At 43.9% G+C, this 21568-nt stretch overlaps 2 protein-coding genes across 2 annotated transcripts in view; one reads left to right on the top strand and one right to left on the bottom strand.

Annotated features, from left to right (window-relative positions):
• SEPTIN10 (septin 10) overlaps positions 1–2752 on the bottom strand; it is a 30383-nt gene extending 27631 nt beyond the window's left edge. The window contains exon 1 of the mRNA XM_040584624.1: positions 2625–2752. Within this exon, the coding sequence (XP_040440558.1) occupies positions 2625–2654 (30 nt within the window). The 5' untranslated portion in view covers positions 2655–2752. The remainder of the gene's footprint in view (positions 1–2624) is intronic.
• Positions 2753–2854: 102 nt separating this feature from the next.
• Positions 2855–16654, top strand: SOWAHC (sosondowah ankyrin repeat domain family member C). The gene is made up of 2 exons (XM_040584625.1): positions 2855–4605; positions 15966–16654. Exon 1 carries the CDS (start codon positions 3012–3014, stop codon positions 4527–4529), a length of 1518 nt encoding a protein of 505 aa, XP_040440559.1. The 5' UTR covers positions 2855–3011; the 3' UTR covers positions 4530–4605; positions 15966–16654.
• Positions 16655–21568: the final 4914 nt, after the last annotated feature.

The following is a 21568-nucleotide window of genomic DNA, read 5'->3' as shown; positions in this document are numbered from 1 at the left end:
GCACAATGTGCAGGTTGCTAGTGAATGTCCTTCTGGACTGTATTTTGAGGTATTCAGGAACAAACAAGCAGACACTTTACTAGTCTCCCAGTTGTGATGAGGTGATTTCACAGACAGTAGCGTATTCATTTGTAAATGCCACTAAGGCCTCTTCACCAATGGGCGTCCAAGTAACTTGAAAATCTAGCACGTGTAGTATCTGTTCCTCCATTGCTGCCTATGGATCAATGTGGTAAAAGGCAGCAGGTGGGGAATCAAGGCTTGAGGATAAAAAAGAAAACAGTTCCTCACAGCTGGCACTCCATGTGCCGGGCAAAGGATGATGACAGCGGTACTGGTCCATATGGGACTGTTCAGCTACTGCTACGCAGGAGGAGGAAGCATTCCATTTTGTGGTCAAGCAGAAAGGCCTCTCTTGACCTGTGTGTTTTCAAGGAAGGAAACAAAGAAACGGAAATCTAGTGCAGCCCTCTCGGATGAGTTCAACACAGAAAAACACTTGCACCAGTATCAGTACTGGTATCACAACTGCACTCACTTCCAGAAGATCTGTACCTCTTTGGCTGTGCTGGCTCAGCTGTGCCTGTTTCAGCTTTAGCACTGTGTTTCCTGAAGAGCAGCAAGTCAGTTTTCTTCACCAGTGACCACATCAGGCCCTTTTTGTTGATGCTGCTTGTCCAAATGAGAAAGCAATACTGCTCTTGGATGCGACAATGGCAGTTGCTACTAGAAGGCTCTCAGACTGCAACAAGGATTTTATTTTTTTCCTCCTTTTTAATTAATCAACAATGAGCACTGTATGCTATTGTACAGACCATGGCTGTCAAAACTCCCCCAGAAGTCAAACTTTCAAAAATAAGAAATACTAAATACTTGTACCTCAGACTTTGTGCAGTCTGACTGTAAACAGATTTATAAAAGGCCAGACCGCATTCTAAGAGTGATTTTACTTTTCTTTTGCACAACTGAAAACAGAGTATCTCCCAGAAAGTAACAGGAAACTCTTTAACATTATACAGCATGTGTTAGTTAAAGTAGGAAATATTATTTGATGTCAATATAAATACATTTTACATCATTACATTTATATCATTTACATTTATAAACCTAATACAAAATCATCCCCCTCCATTACAAAGCTATGCTATACATCTGGTTTTATAGCATTCTCTGTAACGTTTTTCACGTACATGCCTTCCTCTCTTCCCTTACCAAATCTATCCACTTAGTGGACCCTCAGTTCTGCTCTCACTCACTTTGGCTGATTTACTGCATCTCTCCACACTCTTCATGCTTTAACCAGCAAAACAATTTTGTATTGGTTCTCATATTTTGGCTCTTAGGTTTTTTCTCCCGACATTTTTGCAGCTTCCCATGAGACTCAGCCTGCGAAATACTTACTCTCCACCTCACTACATATACATAATACGTACAAAGAGAGAAAACTTAGATAAAATTAATGTGTTGCACTGCATTATACTGCAGCTGGAAAGGACTCATACAGGCCTTAAAGAGAGTACGTGCGAAATGGAGATCTCTGGGTGGGAGCCCCGACAGAAGGCAAGCTGTGGTCAACAGCGTTGTGAGCAAGCAGGGGACCATGAATGAAGCCCTTTCACTCCAGGACGCGGTCGGCCCTATGGGGGCTCTAACAATGGTCCAAGTAACTCTTTCAGCACCCGAACTCAAAGCAGCCCCTCTTCCTTCTACTGCTCCCCCAGGTGTCCATCGAGAATCAGAGCAAGGCACTGCCCTGCATTAAAACCACTCGGAGGAAAGAAAACTTCAGAAAAGCAACAGCCGCTTTCCGTTTGTTTGTTTTTTTTCAGTTCACGGGGCAGCTTCACACACGGCTCTGCCGGCGGAGCGGGGGTGTAACAGCGCGGCGGCGGGAACAGCCAAGGAGCGCCCGAGACCGGTACTTTATTTACCTTCCCGCTACCAGAAAATGCAAATGCAGCTAAACACATGGGCAGGGTGGAGGACTTTTCCCCAAATCCTTCCCGCTCCCTGTTGCTTCCAGAACCCTTCCGCGCTTTGCATTGCTGAGATGTAAAACACAGCAGAAAACTCAAGTCATAAAAGAATCGATTTATTTCACGTTCAAAAGGGAACTAATGCTCCAGCGCTAACGCGGGGATGCGTTCAGCTGACAGCTTTGCCACCACGCGTTAAGTACTTCTTCAATAGCTTCGGTAGCTAAGATTCCACTTACTACCTGAAAAACGCGATGCGGTACGTTACGGGAGCCCTAAGACGGGCGACAACTGAAAACAAGGGCCTTTAACAGCAATTTCTTTTAAAGCCTGGCAGCTCCGGGTCCTCAGCGGCATGCGGAGGCTCTATTTCGCCCCGCAGCCCCCGCCGACCCCCGCCCTGAAGCGGCTTCCCCAGCGGCACCCGCCGGCCCCGCTCCCTCAGCGAGGGCAGCTCGGTACGGGCGGCGCTTCCCTCCCCACACGGGGTAACCGGTAACCGCCGCCCTCCTTCCCCTTCGGGTGCCGGTCCCCCGAGCCGCGCCGGGGTGGCACCTACCGCTAGGGGCCCCCAGCGCCGCGGCGGGTAACGACCGGCGGAGCTCCCCGCCCGTCCCGCACGGCTCCCGCACGGCGGAGGGGACTTACCGGCTGCCGACCGGCGCGGGGAGCGGCCATAGCCCCGCCGGGCCAGGCAGGGAGGGAGGGAAACGCGCGGGCGGCGCCGCCGCCGAGGGGAGAGGGCGCGCTCCCGGCCGCCGGGCAGGGGCGGGGCCGCGCAGCCCCACGCGCGGGGGGGCGGAGCGGAGCGGGGGGCGCGCAGTAGCCGCCCCGCTGCTGAGGCGGGCGCTCGTGGCGCGGGGCGGCCGCGCGGGCCCCTCCCGGCCGGAGGGTGGCGCGGCGCGGCAGTGATTGCCGGGGCATGCCGGCGCCGGGAGGAGGGGCTCGGGCAGCCGCGGCTCCGCCGCGCCCGCGGCGGCTGCATCAGCAGCAGCAGGAGGAGCGGCGGCGCGACGCGATGGGGCAGGGGCGGTGATGGCGGAGCCGGCGGAGCTGCGGCAGGAGTCGGTGGTGCGGTTTCTGGCGGCGCGGGGCGGGCGGGCGCGCAACGCGGAGCTGCTGGAGCATTTCCGGGACTGGCTCAGCCCCCCGGAGCCCGGCCGCCGCGCCGCCGCCCGCCACCGCTTCAAGGAGCTGGTCAACGCCGTGGCCACCGTGCGCCAGGAGCCCGGCACCGGCGTCAAGTACGTGCACCTCCGCCGTCGGTACTGCGCCCCGGAGCCCCCCGCCGCCGCCCTGACCCCCGGGGAGGAGGGGGCGGCGGCGGCGGCGGCGGGGGACAGCGCAGAGCGACCGAGCCCGCCGCCCTGCCCGCGGGCGGGCGCTGAGGAGGCGGGGGCGCCGTCGGCGGCGGGCGAGGATGCCGGCAGCCGCCCTCAGCCCTCGGGGCGGCGGGGCGAGCCGCCCCGGCCGAGCGCGGCGGCGGGCGGAGGCCAGCGGAAGGGCTCCCGGCGGGGACCGCCGCCCGGGCGCGGCGGAGGCGGCGAGGAGACTGCGGTAGCCGCGGGCCCGGGGCGGCCCCCGCCGGCAGAAGAGGGGGCGGTGGCGGAGGGCGCCCCCGGGGCGGCGGCGCAGGGAGGCGGCCGCAGGAGCCTGCGGGAAGCGGCGCGGGGCGGCTCGCCCCAGCTGAAGCGCGGCGCCCTGCCCGGGGGAGGCCGCGGCCGCGACTCAGACAGCGCCTCGGTGGCCTCGTCCTCCGCCGAGGAGGAGGGGAGCACTACCGGCGCCGTAGCCCTGGACCCCCTGGAGCACGCCTGGATGCTGTCGGCCTCGGACGGGCGGTGGGAGAGCCTGGAGGGGCTGCTGAGCTGCGAGCCGGCGCTGCTCTGCAAGCGGGACTTCATCACCGGCTTCACGGTGCTGCACTGGGCCGCCAAGCACGGGCGGCAGGAGCTGCTGGCCACGCTGGTCAACTTCGCCCAGCGGCACCAGCTGCCCGTGGACATCAACGCCCGCACCAGCGGCGGGCACACGGCGCTGCACATAGCCGCCATGCACGGCCACGCCGAGGTGGTGAAGCTGCTGGTAGGAGCCTACGACGCCGATGTGGACATCCGCGACTACAGCGGGCGCAAGGCTGCGCAGTACCTGCACCAGGGCACCTCGGGGGATATGCGGAGCCTCGTGGGGGCCCTGGAGGAGGAGGAGGAGGAAGGGGCCGCTGCCAATGGGAGCGGGCGCTGGAGGCTCTCCAAGGTGTTGCCCTCCAACCTCATGAGCTACCGGCTCTCCCACCACCACCACCACCATCACAGCACTGGGGAGGAAGCTGAGGGCACTGAAGGGGCAGCGGTGCCAGGCAAGGGCAAGGAGATGACCAGGAAAGCCTCCAGCAGTGGGCGGATGAAGCCTCGGCTTAATAAGATCCGCTTCAGGACTCAGATCATCCACAACACGCCCTCCTTTCGCGGTGACACTGAGGAGGAAGAGCACGAGGAGAAATCCCTGAAAGCGTCGTTCAAGCTTAGGCCAAAATCCAATGTCTTTGGATAAGGCCAGGGAGCAGGAGGTCTGGGAGGTGGGCGCATGGACCAGTGTGCCCTAGGGCATGGCACGGAGGGTGAGGCAGGTACGAGTGGGTGCTCATCTGCACTCGTGGGTTCTGGGCAGATGGGTCCTCAATATCTTGTTTTGACTCTCGGTTCAGTGGGGTAGGTGAGCCCAGTGGGTCAATAGGGCTCTGGTGGCTTATAACTCCTGAGGGCAGCTGCTTCATCTGGGCCCTCGCTGCTGGAATGGGAAGCAGCAGGTGCGTTGAGAAATCCTGGGGTGTTTAAAACCTGTGCTCCTTTCACTCTAAGAGCAGGCATCAGGATTGGAAACCTGTGTTAGTGAACATTAGGATTAGCAAATTGAGTGAGGGAAAGAAAAACGCAAATGCTCTATGCTTTTTATTATCAGCTAGTACTATAAACTACTTGCAAACAACTTGCTATGTCAGAGGAACACCTAAGTAATATGCAAGTGTACTTTCGAGTTTCTCTTTAACAGCAATACCACTTGGCACAGTGTGGAGTTGGGTACCCAAAATGAGAGGCTGGATAACAGTTTCCTGTCAGAATCCAAGCTTAAATCCGGCAAAGACTTGAGCCTGTGTTGACTTTATGCATTGAAAATTGCCTGATTTGACATTGTGAATATTTTCAACAACAAAAAAATCCATTGCACTGCAAACAATGAATAAAGTTAACCACATGCAGAAGTCTCTGCTGTCTGAGATACTACTGAGCTTGCTTATCGCTGTTGGAATACTAATACAAGATAATGGAAGCAAAGAGTTTATATATTTGGTATCTTATGTTTTGTCTTAGGCAAAGCAGTTTTATTTTAATCACTGTGAATTCTCAAGTGCCAGACCTAGCGCAGTTCCAGTTATTAAGTCTGGTCAGTTCTTCTTAATGTTGTTTGTGTAACTCACTGCATTTAAAAACAGAAAATTGTGTTGTATGTGCTACCTGTGAAAGTTGTTCTCTTTTAGAAAAGAGCACAGACACCATTGCATGAAACCTTGATGAAACTCTAGTATGGTCCTGTAATGTAATAGCTACAGGTCTGTGTTTGGTAGTAACTTGTGTGCCAATCCCTTCAACTGACTGTGCAGAAATTGGGGGGGGGGGGGGGGGGGGGGGGGGGGAGGCGAAGAGAGGAAAAGAAAAAATAAAAAAGGAGGGGGTGTGAATTCATACACAAGGTGAATAACTACAAACTAGAACTCTGAAACTATCACTGTTTATCATCCTGAGTGAAAGCAGTATAATGACATATTCTAGTTAAGTGATGCCAATGGTGTTTGAGTTCTTTTAAACCTGTATTTCTAGAGGAGTGATAACCAGGGCTTTGAACTGTTGTTTAACAGCCTAGTAAGTCTTAATCTGATTGATGAGCCTATCCGTCTGCTAAACCTTTCACAAACCTTGAATCCTGTTTCTCTGCTTTAAAGGTAGCAATTCCAGTAAAATCTAGGAGGCAGATTTGTATCTAGATTTGGCTTTCCTTAAGAATGAGGTACTGAGCTGACCCAGGATCCTGAATGAGGTTCAAGGTAGCAGCTCATCTGTGCTTAGATGTTAAGGTACGGCCAATTTCAATGCAACATTGTTAAAGCGTGTTTCGAGTTGGCTTCCTCAGAGTGTACGTGCATGTCTGGCCTGTAATTAACCAAAAGTAGATAGGCTTCGACATGTTAAAATCCAAATCTGAGAAACTGATTAAATGCATGCCACAAGCTCTAGAACACCTTGCAGGGAAACTGCTGCTGGGAGATGCGCACTTTCAAGGTAACGGCTGCCTGTAGGTGTACATTTCTTGTAGTGACAGGGGAAGGGAGTGCTAGCAATTCGTTTCAGACTTCCCATGCAGATAAATTACCAATTTCTGCACTTTGTGTCAAAACCTAATAAATGACAGTATTTGCATAGGCATGCGAGTGACAGTTACTTCTGGGAAAAGTTACGTGAAAAAAATTGAATCTCTGCATAGGTGCTGGTCAGTACTTTTGTGCAAAAAGCCTAGAAATTATACAGAGGTTCAGATTTAGTTTACAATTTATAAGCTATGTTATTATAGATTTCATGTGCCTTCATTTTGGGTTGGTTGCCACAAATGTGATGGATAAAATCAGTCTTGCAAAGCACTTTGTCTTTACATCTGTAGGACAGGACCAGAAGTTTTCCCTCAGCCCCTCCCATTTAAGCTGTAAACTTGTACAATGAAAAGGGGGGGGGGGAATATTCATATACTTCACAGTTAATTCTTTTGTAACGGAGAAAATAATTAAATGCCTAAGTCTTAAATTTCCTTCACTCTGGAAGATAAATAGCTTTTTAGACTTCTGTAGAAAGGAAGTTTTCTGACTGAACACTGGCAAGATGAGCCCTCTTCAGCATGGCCAGTTCTAAATTGAGCACCTATTCTTCCATGCAACTACTGATGTCCAAACCTTACTAAGGTAACTTTGTGCTTTGAGAGTTTATAGTTCTTTCGTATGAGTTATTGGGTGAAGTGTTTATCTCTTCACATTCAAATAGCAAAGAATTGCACAAAAATACTGAGTCTTAGATAGCTGTTGGGGTCTGGGGAAATAATTTGAGGGTTTCAGTGCTTTGGGATTTGGAAAGTAGCACACTTTGGATTTTAAAAGACTAACTGGAACGTAGTTTTGTCTTGCATAATACAGTAGAACTTTGGTAATTACTAAGGGAACTTGAAAAATGGTAAAAAGATACCTCGTTTATAACTCATTATTTGAGGTATCAAAATGAAACTGTTGATCCACTGATACTGTTTAGCTGCCAGTTAATGAAATTTCACCATAATGGTCCAAAGGTCTTTGCAAAGTGGGGTGCAACACAGCAAACGTATCTTTTGGTGTTGGAGATATATTGACAAATGGCTAGATAACCACTAGTGTCTGTCTGCGCTATGGAACTAAAGCACTTTGATTTCACATTATGACTTGTCACATTCCACATGGTTACTTTTTATAACATGAGCTAAAACTTCAGGTTTTTTTGGAGATAGGAAAGGCTTGATGCCCTGTTTCAGAATATTTACAGTCTAAAGGTACTCTTAAGTCAAATATTTTGGATACATTGCCTAGAAGGATGTGAATTTGGAATAAGAGTTTTATGGTACAGAAAACTGGAGCACTTACTGGTGTTTTTATAATGGTACGCTTGAAGTTACTGAATGTGTTTGTTCACTCTTTACAATGGTGTGTAAGGCAGCAAGACTGTAATGTAAACATTTGATACCTTTTATTGTATCTTATGTTTGAAATATTTTAGAGGCCTGGAACCCTGTCAGTTTCTATTATTACAACTTTTTATGGGTGTCTTTCTGAATGGTTATGAGTTAAGAATCTGTAAGCTTTAGTTTTACTGAAATAAAAAGAGCCCATGAATTGCTTATGCTTGAATTGACTTCTGTATGCTACATACTTAGTCTGAACAGCCAATATGCAAGTAGCACCTATGCGCTGGTTTGGGGAGGGTATCATAAAGATGTCTGATACTGTCTAACGCTTGGAAGAGTAAGACATGGAAAAAATTCAGTTGAGTCCTTTGCAAGACAGTAACTTTTTTTGTTGGCAGTTACTCTCTAATAGCTCGTGTCGAAGTAACTGAAGACTCAATTTTTTTTGTGGAGAAGTATGTCTAAATAAGGGCCTGGGAGAGTGTCACTGCTTAACTTAAAATAGCGTCCTGACTTTATTTCTGTGCAGCTAAATATCTCTCACTCTGGGAAGACTCTGGTTTTGGTGACTATGTAAAGGTCGATACCTAATTAAAAAAGTTTTGGGATTAAGTCTTTTTGTAATGTCTTAACTATAGCTGGCAGCTTCTCTAAAGGGAGGTTTCATTTCATTACCAAGTTGGACTGTGGGATTTTGGTATATCTAAAATTTTTTTGAAGCTGTTGCCTTACCAAATTATATGTTAAAACTAGTAAACCTCATGCTGCTAGTAACTCCTCAGAGAGAAATCGGATTTGTGCTTAGACTGGAAAAAGGCTTGGTTGTTACCATGCTGATGGATCAGGATGCATGTAGCTCCAAACCAAGCAACCCCTAATCAGTAGTTTGGGAACATGAGTGAGAGAAGGAGCGAGGGGAAAGCCTTCCTGGAAGCTTAGGGCCGAGTGGGGGCATGCAGGAAGCAGCTGAGGTTACAGGGGGGATGGAGGACTCAGCAGGAGAGCAGGCTACATGAGCCTTGCTGATCATGCAGTGGCTTGACAAATTGTTTAGAAAATTGTATCTAAACATACATCCCTTCTCCTACAAAACAACAGTTGAGGGAGAAGACTTGCTGAGAGCTCTAATGTAAATTAATGTCTGATGTTTGATATGTTAGTTGGTCCTCTCACCAGCAATTCTTTGTGTAGCTAGTACTGCTTGCAAAAGCACAAACAACTCTTGTGTTGAGTGTAGCTAGCTACAGCTGTTGCAGGAGAGTCCTGGTACATCAGAATGGCTCCATTCAGGCTTCTCACTGGAGGAGAAGCCCTTCAGCACTGCATTGCTAACTTATTTTTCCATTGGCTAGAAAGGAGGGGTAAGGGGACTACAGTCCCGACTTAATATGCCTTGAGTTGTATGGAATGCATATGAACCTAAAGGCAACAGATTAAACTTTGGAGACTTGATCCAGAAAAAAGTAGTTTAGTCATGCATTTTGTTTCCTTGTAGACGCTGAAGAAAAAGGTACTTACTGTCAAATTTTTTCATGTCCTCAGCTGAGCATGGGGAGAATGAAGAAATCTGAGATTAATATTAGGGTTTGGGACAGGGACTAGCTTTTTAGTTTGTGTTAAATTGTGAACAGCTTGACAGAAAAAATGGAACATACGGTTTTGAATTCGCAATTTTGTTATAACAAAACACCTTGTCTTATCATTTTGCAACTGTTCCAGAATTTATCGTGTATCATTTTTAGTTTAGCCAAAGTTAGTACTGATGTGTCCTAATACACCCACATTACAGGAGACATTGAGCCAAGCTACCAGGTTTTGTTTGCTTTTAATAAAACCATGTTACAGGTGAGGTATTTAATCTTCTGTGGTAAAACCTGAAGAAATCCTATCCTGAATTTTTTTTTTCAAGGAGTTAAGCTGCTAGTGGCATGTGGAAGAGTTACCTTAAAAGCAGGTAATACTTGGGTCAAGGTGCAAAAGCTTTCTGTGTTCTTTCAGCTGGATTAGCCATGCTGAATGAACCACTATAGTTTAGGTCCATCTACACTTCTGTATAGACAGCTGTAAAGTGTCTCCTCCCCTAGATTACTGGGAAGCATGAGAAGAAGCTAGCAAGTCATATTCTATTTTAATATGCCCATATTTCATTAAAAGGCATTTTGCAAACCTGTAGTAGGACTGGGGTAACAATGGAGGTCAACAGGTGTGTGTGTGTGTCTGTGCATGCCTCTGCATCCCTGGAGGTAAACTGTTGAAGCTTACTGCTGTCAGTCTAAAGCAGACAGCCTATAGGATGTGTCCTTGCATTAATCCTTGTCCCTGAAGAGAGACTTTGGAACCTTAATCGTAAATATTTCTGACCACCAGAATAATTCAGTTGCTTGAGCTGTATCTAGACCTAGCCCTAAGTTTAGTCGAAACACCAGGCATTTCCTCAGTGTTTTTACCCTGAAGCTAGAGGCTTTTCACTTTTTCTAGCTGGCTGTTGACCTCTACTAATTATTTCAATTTACAATTCCTTAGAGTGCCTGAGAAACTGGTAGCAGAGTGGGCATAAATAACAGAAACCTCTTTGATGTCCACAATATTTGTTGGGGCACGGAAATCCCTTGGCACAGTTCATAGTAAAGAGCTGCTGTCCTTGTTACTACTTGAAATACAGAAAGACAAAACTAACTATGCAGGCTATAAAGATGTCCTCTGTTCTCTGAACATAAACGTGCATGACATGAAGCCTCCGAGTACCAGAAAACATGTTTGTAACACCTGAATATATAAGGACATTTATATTTGGTATTTCTTTTCCTTGTAACCTATCCCATAGTATATTACTATAGGTATGTCTTATGGAGGTAACTGTGACAATTTGGGAGAGTATAATTAAAGGAATGCAGCTAGGTCCCACTGATTCAACTGCCTTCTGAGCAGGATGATTAGACATCAACCTTGCACTTGCCTTCTGACTTTTGAAACTTCCCTTTCTGTCGCAGATGGACTGGGTGGAGTAGGCTGCAGGTGTTGTAGCTGCCACCTCACGCAGCCTGCAGCTGCGCAGTGCCCTGTAGCACTGGTAAATCTGAAGCCTTTTGAAGCTTCTGCTAGTACTTTCCTTGGTGGGGATGGAAGCAGAGATGCTGCATCATTTCACCTGCCTGTGATGTTTGTACGGGTATTACACTATATGTGAATAAATGGTGTGAACTGAAGTATGGGTGAAACTGGGGTGCTGAGGAGACTCCTATATTTAAGTGGTGCCAAGTACATTGCAGAGCAGATATGGCTGATTGGGGTGTGTTACTTCTTTAGCTACTGATAGAAATCAGTTGGATAAACACTGAACAACTGCTACAGGAAACTACTGCAGGGGGGTTGCTGCAAAATTATCGTATCTGTTCTTAAAATATATCATTTGTTAAGGATGTTTTTTTCGTTGTATAGGAGTTACAAAGTGAGTTAGTTGCATTGTGGGTAATAGCTTGCAGTAATATATCCCAAGTAGTACATCTTTTACAGGCTGCATGGTGGGACGCTGATAGCTGTCAGGGTGATAGGAAGTGTTAAGCTTTTGAGTTTCAACCTGATTTTTTTCTCAGCTTTTAAAGTTTGCCTCAAGCTCCTGCAGTAATCAACTTTTAGCAAATTTTTTTGTTTCTGGGATAACTAAAGCCATCCTCAGAAGAGACTATTGGGGGGGGGGGGGGGGGGGAAGGAGTCCAGCTGAAAACGCAGATGCTCTTGTCCACAAAGGTCCAGAATCTTCATTTTGAAACAAAACCATTCCTTAAGTTCACCATAAAAATGCAAACAAGCAAAAAAACAGGCACCTTGTGTTTGAACTGGAAGATGTGCACCTTCAGTAACATCATCACTCCTCAGTGCCCACATCTGTGAAGTGCTGGGCAGTTCTTGAACCTGTGTATGAAAGCAGCCTTTCTCCAGCATTCACATCTATGGGGGCTTAAACAAGATGAGAACCCAAATCTTTTCCCTGATCTGGAGTAAATTCATCTGAAGTAATATTTGCAAGTGAGTAAGTACAAATAAACAGAGGCTTCTACTGCATGCACTGAGAGACTGTGCTTTTTTCCTCTCTGATATACCAGTTGTACAGTGTAGAATTCATTATTTTTTACATTGTTACAAATTTTAAGATTTAACCTCTCAGAACAGATAAAAACTCAGAGAATTCTAAATTAAAATGAGATTCCTTCTAAACTGAAATACCTGGCTGAAAAAAAAAGCAATCAGTTTTCCACTAGGTAGCAAAGACAAAGAACTGTTATGAAAATGTCTTGCTGATGGTGTTTGGCAAAGTACAGAGCTCTCAGGAGTGCAATGCTGTGCATCTTCATTCATCCCTTCTGGACCTACCCACTTCTTTCCTAGCTACCAACACCACCACCCCCTTTTTTCCCCGATTTTTCAGTAGCTTGAATTGCACAAATATTGATCAGTAGATCTATAAAGCACAGAAAATGGGGATGCTTCAAATAATGAGATCTCTTTATTAAGAATTAAATGGAAAAACTGAACATAAGCTTTCCTGTTCTACATTAAACTTCAAGAGTGAGAAGAACAAATATTGTGTTGGTGATAAAGGTCTCCACATACAGCATCCTAATTATAATACAGACAAGAAAACTTAGTGGGCAAATGTAGAAAAAGGCAACGCTTTCTCCTCAATTATTTCAGTATTGTGTACCTTAAAGGCAACGCTGTGAATAATGGACCACTCTGTATAAGAAACGCTAAGCATAGTTCACAGGATTTCCATTGATTATTCCATTAGCCATGTCAAAAATGGGAGTTCTGGTTAACCTGAATGCCCTCCTCATCCTCCTCTGCAGATGAGTCCCTTTTGATCCCCATGTAGATGAATCTATGTTCTGGAAAACTTTGCTTCACATGCTGTTGAAAGTAGAAGACTGTAACTTCACAGATGACTAATAATTTTGAAAGTTCACTTCCCTACACACCCTTCAAACTGAATGTCTGAGGTAAAGAGAAGGGGGGGAAAAAAAGTAACCCATCTCAAACACATCACTACACACAGTGACTAAGCACTACAGTGCAACCGCTCCTTTTTTTCATCATGGAACAATTTTAGTGTTCCCCATTCCACACTAGTGCTCTTCAGGGGTCCTCTTCTGGTGCCTGGTTTAAATCCCTCTGACCTGTTACTTTAGTGGTCAATAATAAAGAATTACCTACTCTGAGAATATTGCTTTTTCCCCAGTGGTCTTTTTAGAAAGGACTTGTAACCATAAGCTATGAGCTGTTGTCACCAGCGTGACTTTTTGTGGTCCTTTACGGCCTCATGATAGTCTCACCAGCTCTTCTGACTTGCGCTTGAATGAAACAGGGAAGTGATACTGAGGCAGTCGAAACTGATTGATTGGGAGTGGGGGAAACGTATTAGCCTGTCAAAACTTCTGTCAATGACATTGCTACTGCTACTGGTTGTAGGCTAATATTGCTAAATCACAGTTGGTATCCCATAATATCAGGTGTCCAAATACAAGAAATGATGTAGCTCCTCATCCACTTCCCTAGAATTTTTGTAGCTTGCTCAAACAGTGGCAGCCAGGCAGGGATTATTGATGTAAAATAGATCATATATATATATACACATACAAAAAAGAAAAGGCATGTGGCTTTTGGCTAGATGTTTTCCTGCTTTACCCTCTTGCCTCACTATGACTCTCCTGGGAGCCAGTCAACTCATTTAAAAATCTTTTAGAACATTTGGCATTCATGAAATTTCAAATAGCATCAAAGGGTTGTCATTAGCCTAAATCTTCAAATCTACATTCTTAAAACCTAGTCTAAACAACACAAATTCAGGCTAGACTGATTTAATATTCCTAGGGAGGGACTTAAACCTCTTCTAATTGATGAATATATGTGAAAATCAGTGTGTGACTGCAAAACTGGCTACAAGGCTTTAGCTGACAACTCGCATCCAGATCTTGATAGCTAATTACTGTAATGACGAGTGCTACCAAAAATCTACTAAGTGTGTTCCTATACTAATGTTTACAAAACTATTGCAGGAAAAAATAAATCTCTGTTAAAAAAATGATATTTCAAATTTAGTCTAATTTTGCAGTGTAATTTTAACCATACATCAGTTAAGAATCTCACTAATCCTGCTGGTCCCTATAATCTGCTTTTTTGTTTTGGGAATATGAGAAAAAAAAGGCAGTTGTTATAGGATCTTCAGGTTCCTATGTTTCATCAAAAGAGCATTGTTACCCTACTCATACAAAGCATCTCTAGGTTCTCTACAGACATTACTAAATTGCTTTCAATCCGCATGTAAGAATGGGAAATACTGCTGTAAAATATACCCCCAAAATTATAAGCCTGAAGAAATGAAGCACACAAATGCTGCATGAGTTGTCCAGGTTAACACAGGAATACTGTGAGTAAGTAGGAAATATAATGCACTGAACCTGAAAAAAAAATATTTGCTGGACAGAATTCTCAATAAATATTCAATCCTACAATCTTAAATATGGATTTTATGTGGGATTCAAATATTTGCTAATTTTAGAGTTTTTGACTAACACCTTTAAATAGTTGCGGTTTCTTCACTCCCATGAATGATAACTTTCATTGGTAGTTGTCTCCCCTTTTTTTTCTCCATCCTGTGGCTTACAGTGACAATGTGGCAATTCATGAATGAGTGGGTGACATTAAATGTCACTGTTAATCTTAGCTGGTATTGATGTAAAAGGTCTATTTGTGTTTGCTGGCTAAATCCTGCATCTAACAGAAGGCATTTATTAGTTCTGTTGTTAGAAAAATTGTTTCTTCAATGACACAGTGATGCTATTTCTGATTGTACAGAGGGGCAGAAAAGACAGCTGTTGGAATTACAGTGCAAATTACAAATTGCAGTCTCACAGGGAGATAATAATAAAATATTAGGTGGGTTTTTTTTCTGAAAATTGCTCTGTATTACACTAATGCATGTACATTGCTTCTACTTCACTCCAAAGCTATGATTAACTAGAACTTCCTTATGATTAACCTTAGCCACACTTTCTTCATGTCAAGTGCAGCAATAAATTTGGCGCCAGCATGTGTCTGCAAACTTGTATTTTATCAGCAGCAATATTAGCATCTTGATTGAACAGGAGACAAATACAGTCATCAAGAAGTTAAATGACTATATCAGATACTCTTTTTAATCTTTTTATAGTCAAAGGAGGGAACAAGGACTTTCTGAGGATAAGTACTTTTAAGCCAACATAAATTTTTATGGTAATTACTCAACAGAGAACCAGAGTTCTCCATCATTTGCACACCACAAACCACGTTGCAGTAAATTATGCCATTGCAGACCAGTTGTTAGTCCACAGATTACAGAATAACTTTAAGAAAGTACTCCATCCAACTCTTATTTCTTTCATTATGTTCTGGTAATTGCAAATTGAGCCAGCTGTAACTTCAAAAGAGCCATATTAGCATACAAATCCTGTACCATTGTGTGAATAACCAGCTGCCTTTCTGTGGACTGCCACAGAATACTTCATGACTCAAAGCTTAAGAACTGCTACTCCAGGAAAAAAAGTACCTTCCTTGATTTGCAAACACTAAAATACTCAAGAAGAAAGTTGGATAATTTAGGATCCTGGCCATCAGCAAAGCTCTAAAGTAGCAAACCAGCACCCAAAGGTGGCTTTATGCACAATTCTTGACCCTATACTGTGGTTTGATGTTATACCTTTGCAGGCCCACAAGGTCTTCCACAGGAAAGACATTGATTCCTTCTGTTCCATCCCCATTCTACTCCCAAATATATGCATACACAGCCCCTTGCACAGGACCAACCAATTGTGCAGGATGAGACCCTGCTAACCCAATGGAAAGCTAAGCTGTCACTGCCTTTGAAATGAATTCTAGTCTGGCTGAGGACTTTGCTGCTTGGGGAGTTCAATTCTGCCTCAGGGTCAAGAGCAGCTAAACAGGAAATTTATGAAAGCACATTTTGACTTGGACAGTGGGAAATATTTAGAATCCAAAAGCCACAAAGGGACTTGGTTCTTCCTTGTTTTCTCAAAAGATTACTGGGTAGATCACACATGAAGATTTGGAGCCTATTCTTTGCCAGGTGGGTAACAGGGCAATGGATCTTGTACAACTAGCTAAACTAACGTAATTTTCTAAGTCTTCAATCATCCTCATCGGATGTCTTTTTAAATCTATTCTGTTTTCCTCTTCTCCTAGGAATTCTACAGATTTGTTTCCTCATGGCATTCTATACAAATAGGTATTGGTGTTCACACTGGGGAGCTTCCAGAGGCAGAGGAATATAACACTTTGCATCACAGAAGACTGGTCATCTGCAGCATTCTTTGCAAAGTATTCCACAGTCATTAATGGGAAAGAAAAAAGAAAAAGGAACAACAATTGAAAAAAAGAAGAGATGACTAAGCAGAAACCTAACACCTCCCTAGTTTTTACTCTGAGTGTTATATTGAGCTCCAGTTCTCCCAAGTGTGTATTGTCAAAGAATGGGATCTGAAGCTCAGGACCCATCGAGCTAACCTCAGCTTGTACAAGATTTAAAAGAAACAATGGTCAGAAAGCAAGCAGTGAAAATTTGAGTTCAACTAACCAAGTCCTCCTTAACAAATTTTTGTGGTTTTGACCAAAAAAAAAGCGAAACCAGAAGTAGTCAAAAGTTTAAGAGAATGATAAAAGAACTAAGTAAAGGTATTTAAAAAGCTTCCTTCTAAATTATTCGGATAAATTCTAGCACAACTGCCTCCTGCTTTACCAGAAAATGAATAACAACAATAACCTTCAGTAAGAGCTCATTATTCTGCCAAGGTTTCTATGTTGTTGTAGCCCCTAAATGCTGGTTTGAATTTAAGAACTTGATTTTTTGTGGTGTTCTTTTTTTTAAATTCCATTCTTCAGCACAGTTATATGTGTAACGGTTTTTCTATATTTGTTTTCTTTTGTTCTTTCCTAATGAATTTGGTATTTGAAAGGGTCAGTGCTGGAGCTAGTATGCTCAAGAAGACTCTGTCATCTGCAACTAAATATTTTTTTTCAAAATTTTCCAAGCTGGACATGGGGATTTCTTCATACTATTTAAAGGAAGATACATGGCTATATCTCCTCTACTGTTCTAAAAGTCCCAAATTAATCTTTTCTACAGAATCTGGACCTCACATATACATCTGCAGTTTTAAGCTGTTCTTTTTACAAGCTTTTCTTAGACTCCAGAGAGTATCTTCCCATGCAAATACCTCGGTGTTTCAGTTATACCGCAGTTTAGCAGCAGTGACTGTCAAGCTGGGAGTGCAGCACAAGAGGCAGTAGCGGTGTTGTAGCGTTTTAAGGAATAGGCTGTGTGCTAATACCAACTCAAAAAAACCAACACATATAAAGAAAAAAATGCATTATGTCTGCAGTAATCCATACTGACATGGTTGCATCTGAAGGAGATTTTCAGCTGTCTTCATATTATTTCTCTGTCTTTTTGAGCTTTCATGGAAGGGACAAACTCTTGGTATTTGAGGCCGGTTTGTTGGCGTGGTAAGAAATATTGATGCTGTAAATTCACAGGAAAGAAAAAATGCAAGCTTTGAGTAATTCTCCATCCAAAGGCATAGCTTTCTCTAACACTGTTTAGAGTATCCCTGCCAACAACTCAAGGCCTACCCTTCTTACTGTAAGGGTACATACTCTGTGCACCCAAACAAACTTTTCCCCTCTATACTCAGAAGCTCTGCACGGAGAAAAAGACGGTGCAGCATTATGAATCCAGCAGAAAAATTATGGACTCATAGCCAGGGAACAGACTTCTTTGAGTTACACAACTGTACAGCACAGTTAATGTACCTTAGGTTGCAGGTGCTGCAATATGACAGAGCTCTGGCAACCTACATGCTCCTTGCAGCTGAACAAAAAGGCACCAGCCCTCTGCCTGCCCCCCTCACACAAGGTGAAAGCCCTTGTCCTCTTCTGAGCACTGGCTCTGGTGCTCAGAAGTGCCAATTGCATTGCTGTGCTGACCAAAAATGACCCTGCCAAAATAAAAATGTGAGCAGTTTCTGCCAAGTGAGAACTGGCTCACCAATTCTAGTCTGAGAGATAGGGATGCTCCAAGAGAAGGGACAAAGCTATGTGGCTGCAAGCAGGGCTGGAAGGACTAGGTTAGGATGGAGAATGGCTGGACTGCCCCTTCTGGTGGTGGCAAACTGCTAGTAATCCTTAGATGTACTGTGCAGGTATACCCCGATGTTTACACATGCTCTTGGTGCATCCCAAACACCTTGTAATACAGTTTAGTTTAAACCTTTTCACTGTCATTCCCAGGCTAATGGCAGTTATTTTCTTTGTGGTTTCCAGAGTTCCCTTAATGGCAGAATTCACACAGATGTATTTTGCAAGTACAATTTCTGTGCCTTAAATTTGTATCTTACTTATGCATTTTCCATCTAGCCCAGATTTTCCTGCCTGTGAGGACTTGTGTCTTCTGCTTCCCAAGCCAAGCAAAGCATCACCTCTCCTAAAACCAATAAATGTTTCCAATGCAGTACTCGGCAAATAGCAACTCACAAAAGAGTGACCCGATGAAACAAATTATTGTGTAATTGATTGTGTAAATTAATGCGTTGGTCCCTTTTGTGTGCTCCGAGACTAATAAGCACAAGTAGATAAGCCAAATCAGAACAAAATGGAGTGAAGACAACATAACCACTTAGATATGCTTGCTTGTAAATGACAACGGAGCTTCACTAGCCAGAACCTGATGCACCTGAAGACTAGTTTAGCTGAAGACAAGCCTCCTACTGCATGGAGTGATTGCCACCAGAAGGATTTGTGTGCTGTGTTTTAAAGCTATTGTTTCTTTTCTTTGTTCTATGCCAAAATACTTTTTTTTTTTTTTTTTTCCTAAAATCCATGGAGTACATAGCATATCCAGAAAGCAAGCAAACACTACCTTGCTGTAATATGCGCTTTCTAATAATGACATACTGCCAAAGCACTCCAAATTGAAAGTTTCCACTGAATTATTTATGAAGATAAGGCCTTATCCTTACTGGTTTGTTTATACCACATGCACTTTATGGTCACACCTTCCATCATATTAGTATAAAGGTACCTCTGCAGGTGGATTCTTCTTTCCAGAAATAAACATTTCCACATTAGGATGGTTAACCCATTACAAGGCAGCACAGCCCACGTGCAGGTAAAGTTTTAGAGCTGAGACATCCTGCGCTTAAGAGTAGGAATCTCTTGTATATTTTTGGCAGAAATGTTCGTCCATCGTCGTCGTGTCTGTCCGTCCCCCGCCCCTTGTTAGCAGCAGCAAATAGCTGTTTGATAATCATCTTGCAAAGACAGCAAATATGACTTTTAGGAAGATTGAGAAGGAGAAGCAAGCTGAAACATGGATTGAAAATCAAAGTGGTCTGAAAACTTGTGGTAAAATTGAAGGGTGAGCAACAGACCTGCACCTGGGCTGCAGTACCAAGGCAGTAGTCACGTTCTCCCAGCAGAACCACTCAGAGCATGGACTCAAGACCCTCAGTCCCTCTGCTTTTAGTGGAGAGAGACTGGTGCTCCAAGGTCTCACCCAGAGGGAGTGGAGCTTGCCTAGAATCAGGGCCGTATCTCAGGTGCCATTCACAAACAGGGGGGGTTCACAAAAAATCAGTGTTCTAATAGCTATTCCTTAAATCCATAGATAGAGGAAATAATGGGTTACACTGTAAGAATTTCTGCTTACTTTAACAGGTCTCTCCCCCACTAGATTAAAGTGTTTCAGAACAAGAGGTTTTGATTTTCTTCCATTGGCTCAAGATGCCTCCATCTGCACACAGTGCAGGCTGGGAGCCCCAGGCAAATTCATTTTCCCTGAGAGTTCTGTCAGCAAACCAGGACTGGGGCCCCTCAGGACCCTCACTAGAGGAGATGGGCAGCAGGGCCTGCAACTACTGTCTCCTTATGGCTGTTTGCATCCCCCTCCTGCTCTCTCTTCTTCCCACCTGGAAAACAACTTATATGTACAAATATGGGAAGTATTTCTCAGAGAAGTTTCAGTAAAGCCGTGACATTTTGTGAATTGATGCTGGGTTTTAATTGTCTAATCAGAAAAAAAAAAATTAAGAAAATTACTTGTTTCACTTCTGCTTTTTTCAAAATGAAATGCATTTATTTTCAGCTTTCTGTTTTGGTATTTCCTTGAAATTTACTTTCTACTAAGTTAAATATGAATGACAATGCTCAAAACAGAAAGAATAATGCATTTTAGGGTAAACCAAATATTTAATTTATCCTGAAATAATTTTTCTCAAACTATTTGATTTCACCAGCCATTTCTGAAAAGTTTCTGCTTCAATACATCTCAAAATTATTTTGTCCTTTCATATTTTTTTTTGAACTATCTGTGATGTAAAGTATCCATTACCTTCACTATACTACTTCCAGGTAACTTTAATAACCAGGACCTGCTTTCAGAGATTTTTTCATTATGGTAATTTTATGCAAAGATTCTTAACTTTCTGATAAAAGAAATGGAAATATTTGAGAACCTTCACCTCAGTAATGAGCTGAATGCCAGCAGGCAGAAGATACTGTTTGTGATAAGTTCGGCAGAAATGATGGTTCCAGCATGTTATCTAAAGCTGAGCCAGAAAGTAAAAGGACATGAAAGAAGATGAGACATCTTTAGAAATGCATTCATTTCAGAGCCAGCTTCAAAGCATTTTCACTGTTAGTTAAAGAGTACTTAGAACTTGTCCAGAAATCCTCAGGAGACAAATTTTAGACATTCACACTTACGGCATTCCATGTAGATTTAGTGTTTTGCTTATTTAAATTTTTCCATGAACTCAGTTCATGTCACTGTGCAAGTCTGACACTCCAGGGCAAACCCCTCTAACTACTTTAAAAAAATCTGGTAATCAGGGACAACACCAGTATCTTCCTCACCCGGTTCTCTTCTCTCAAAAAGTTCCTCCTCATAGACCCCACCTTAAGCACACTACCCGATGAGCTGGTTTTTTTCCTCTGCTTTTTTAAGAGGCCATTATTTTGTGCAGAGAAGCATGTGGAACATAAACTTTGGATGTCAGTGTGTATACTGTAGGCACTGGGGCTCCTTACTTGAGAGGACAGGCACAGTACGCTTATAATGGAATACAGCACACTTTAAAAAAAATTATGAGAAAGGCAATGGTAAAATAATTGTGTTGCCATACCCATTACACCTAAATATCTAATGTGAAAGAAGCAAAAAGGGATTGTTATCTGACATAATTTTACATCTGGAAGTGATTTTGAAAGCCAGCACATATGCCACAGACTTAAAAAGAAGCTAAAAAAAGGAGACAGATGGTCAGTCACCAAATTAGATGCAATCAGAATATGGAGAGATAATTTATCATATTCCCTCTTCCCAGCTTTTTATGTAGATACTGGACTTGGCAAGCTGTTAATCTGCTCTGATGGGTGCTTACAATAGAGCTGGGAGCTCAAACACTGCCAGACCCAGCAGTCCTTGCAGTTTTCTGCAGGTTTAGTCCTACCAGCCACTGTTCTTGAGGTGCTGAGTGCTTTGGCCTCATTTCATTGTTTGCATCCCTCTTCCTGTGCCCATGATTTCACAGTGCAGCAAATCCAGCATTAGGGCTCCTAGGTCAAAAATGCTGCAGCCACACAATGGAAAGTGCTGAATTAGGCTAAACTTTTGCTGCAGAGTCAAGTTTTTCACAGCTAATTTGTTGTACTAGCAGGGCGGGGCAGGGGGTTTAATAGGAAATCTGGCATCATCTGTTTGTGCCACCTGAGCTTTATGTTGGATCACCTGT

This window comes from Falco naumanni, chromosome 2 (genome assembly GCF_017639655.2).
Source record: "Falco naumanni isolate bFalNau1 chromosome 2, bFalNau1.pat, whole genome shotgun sequence".
Taxonomy (NCBI): Eukaryota; Metazoa; Chordata; class Aves; order Falconiformes; family Falconidae; genus Falco; species Falco naumanni.
The sequence above is the reverse complement of the archived record's forward strand: the minus strand, read 5'-3'. Positions and strand labels throughout refer to the sequence as shown.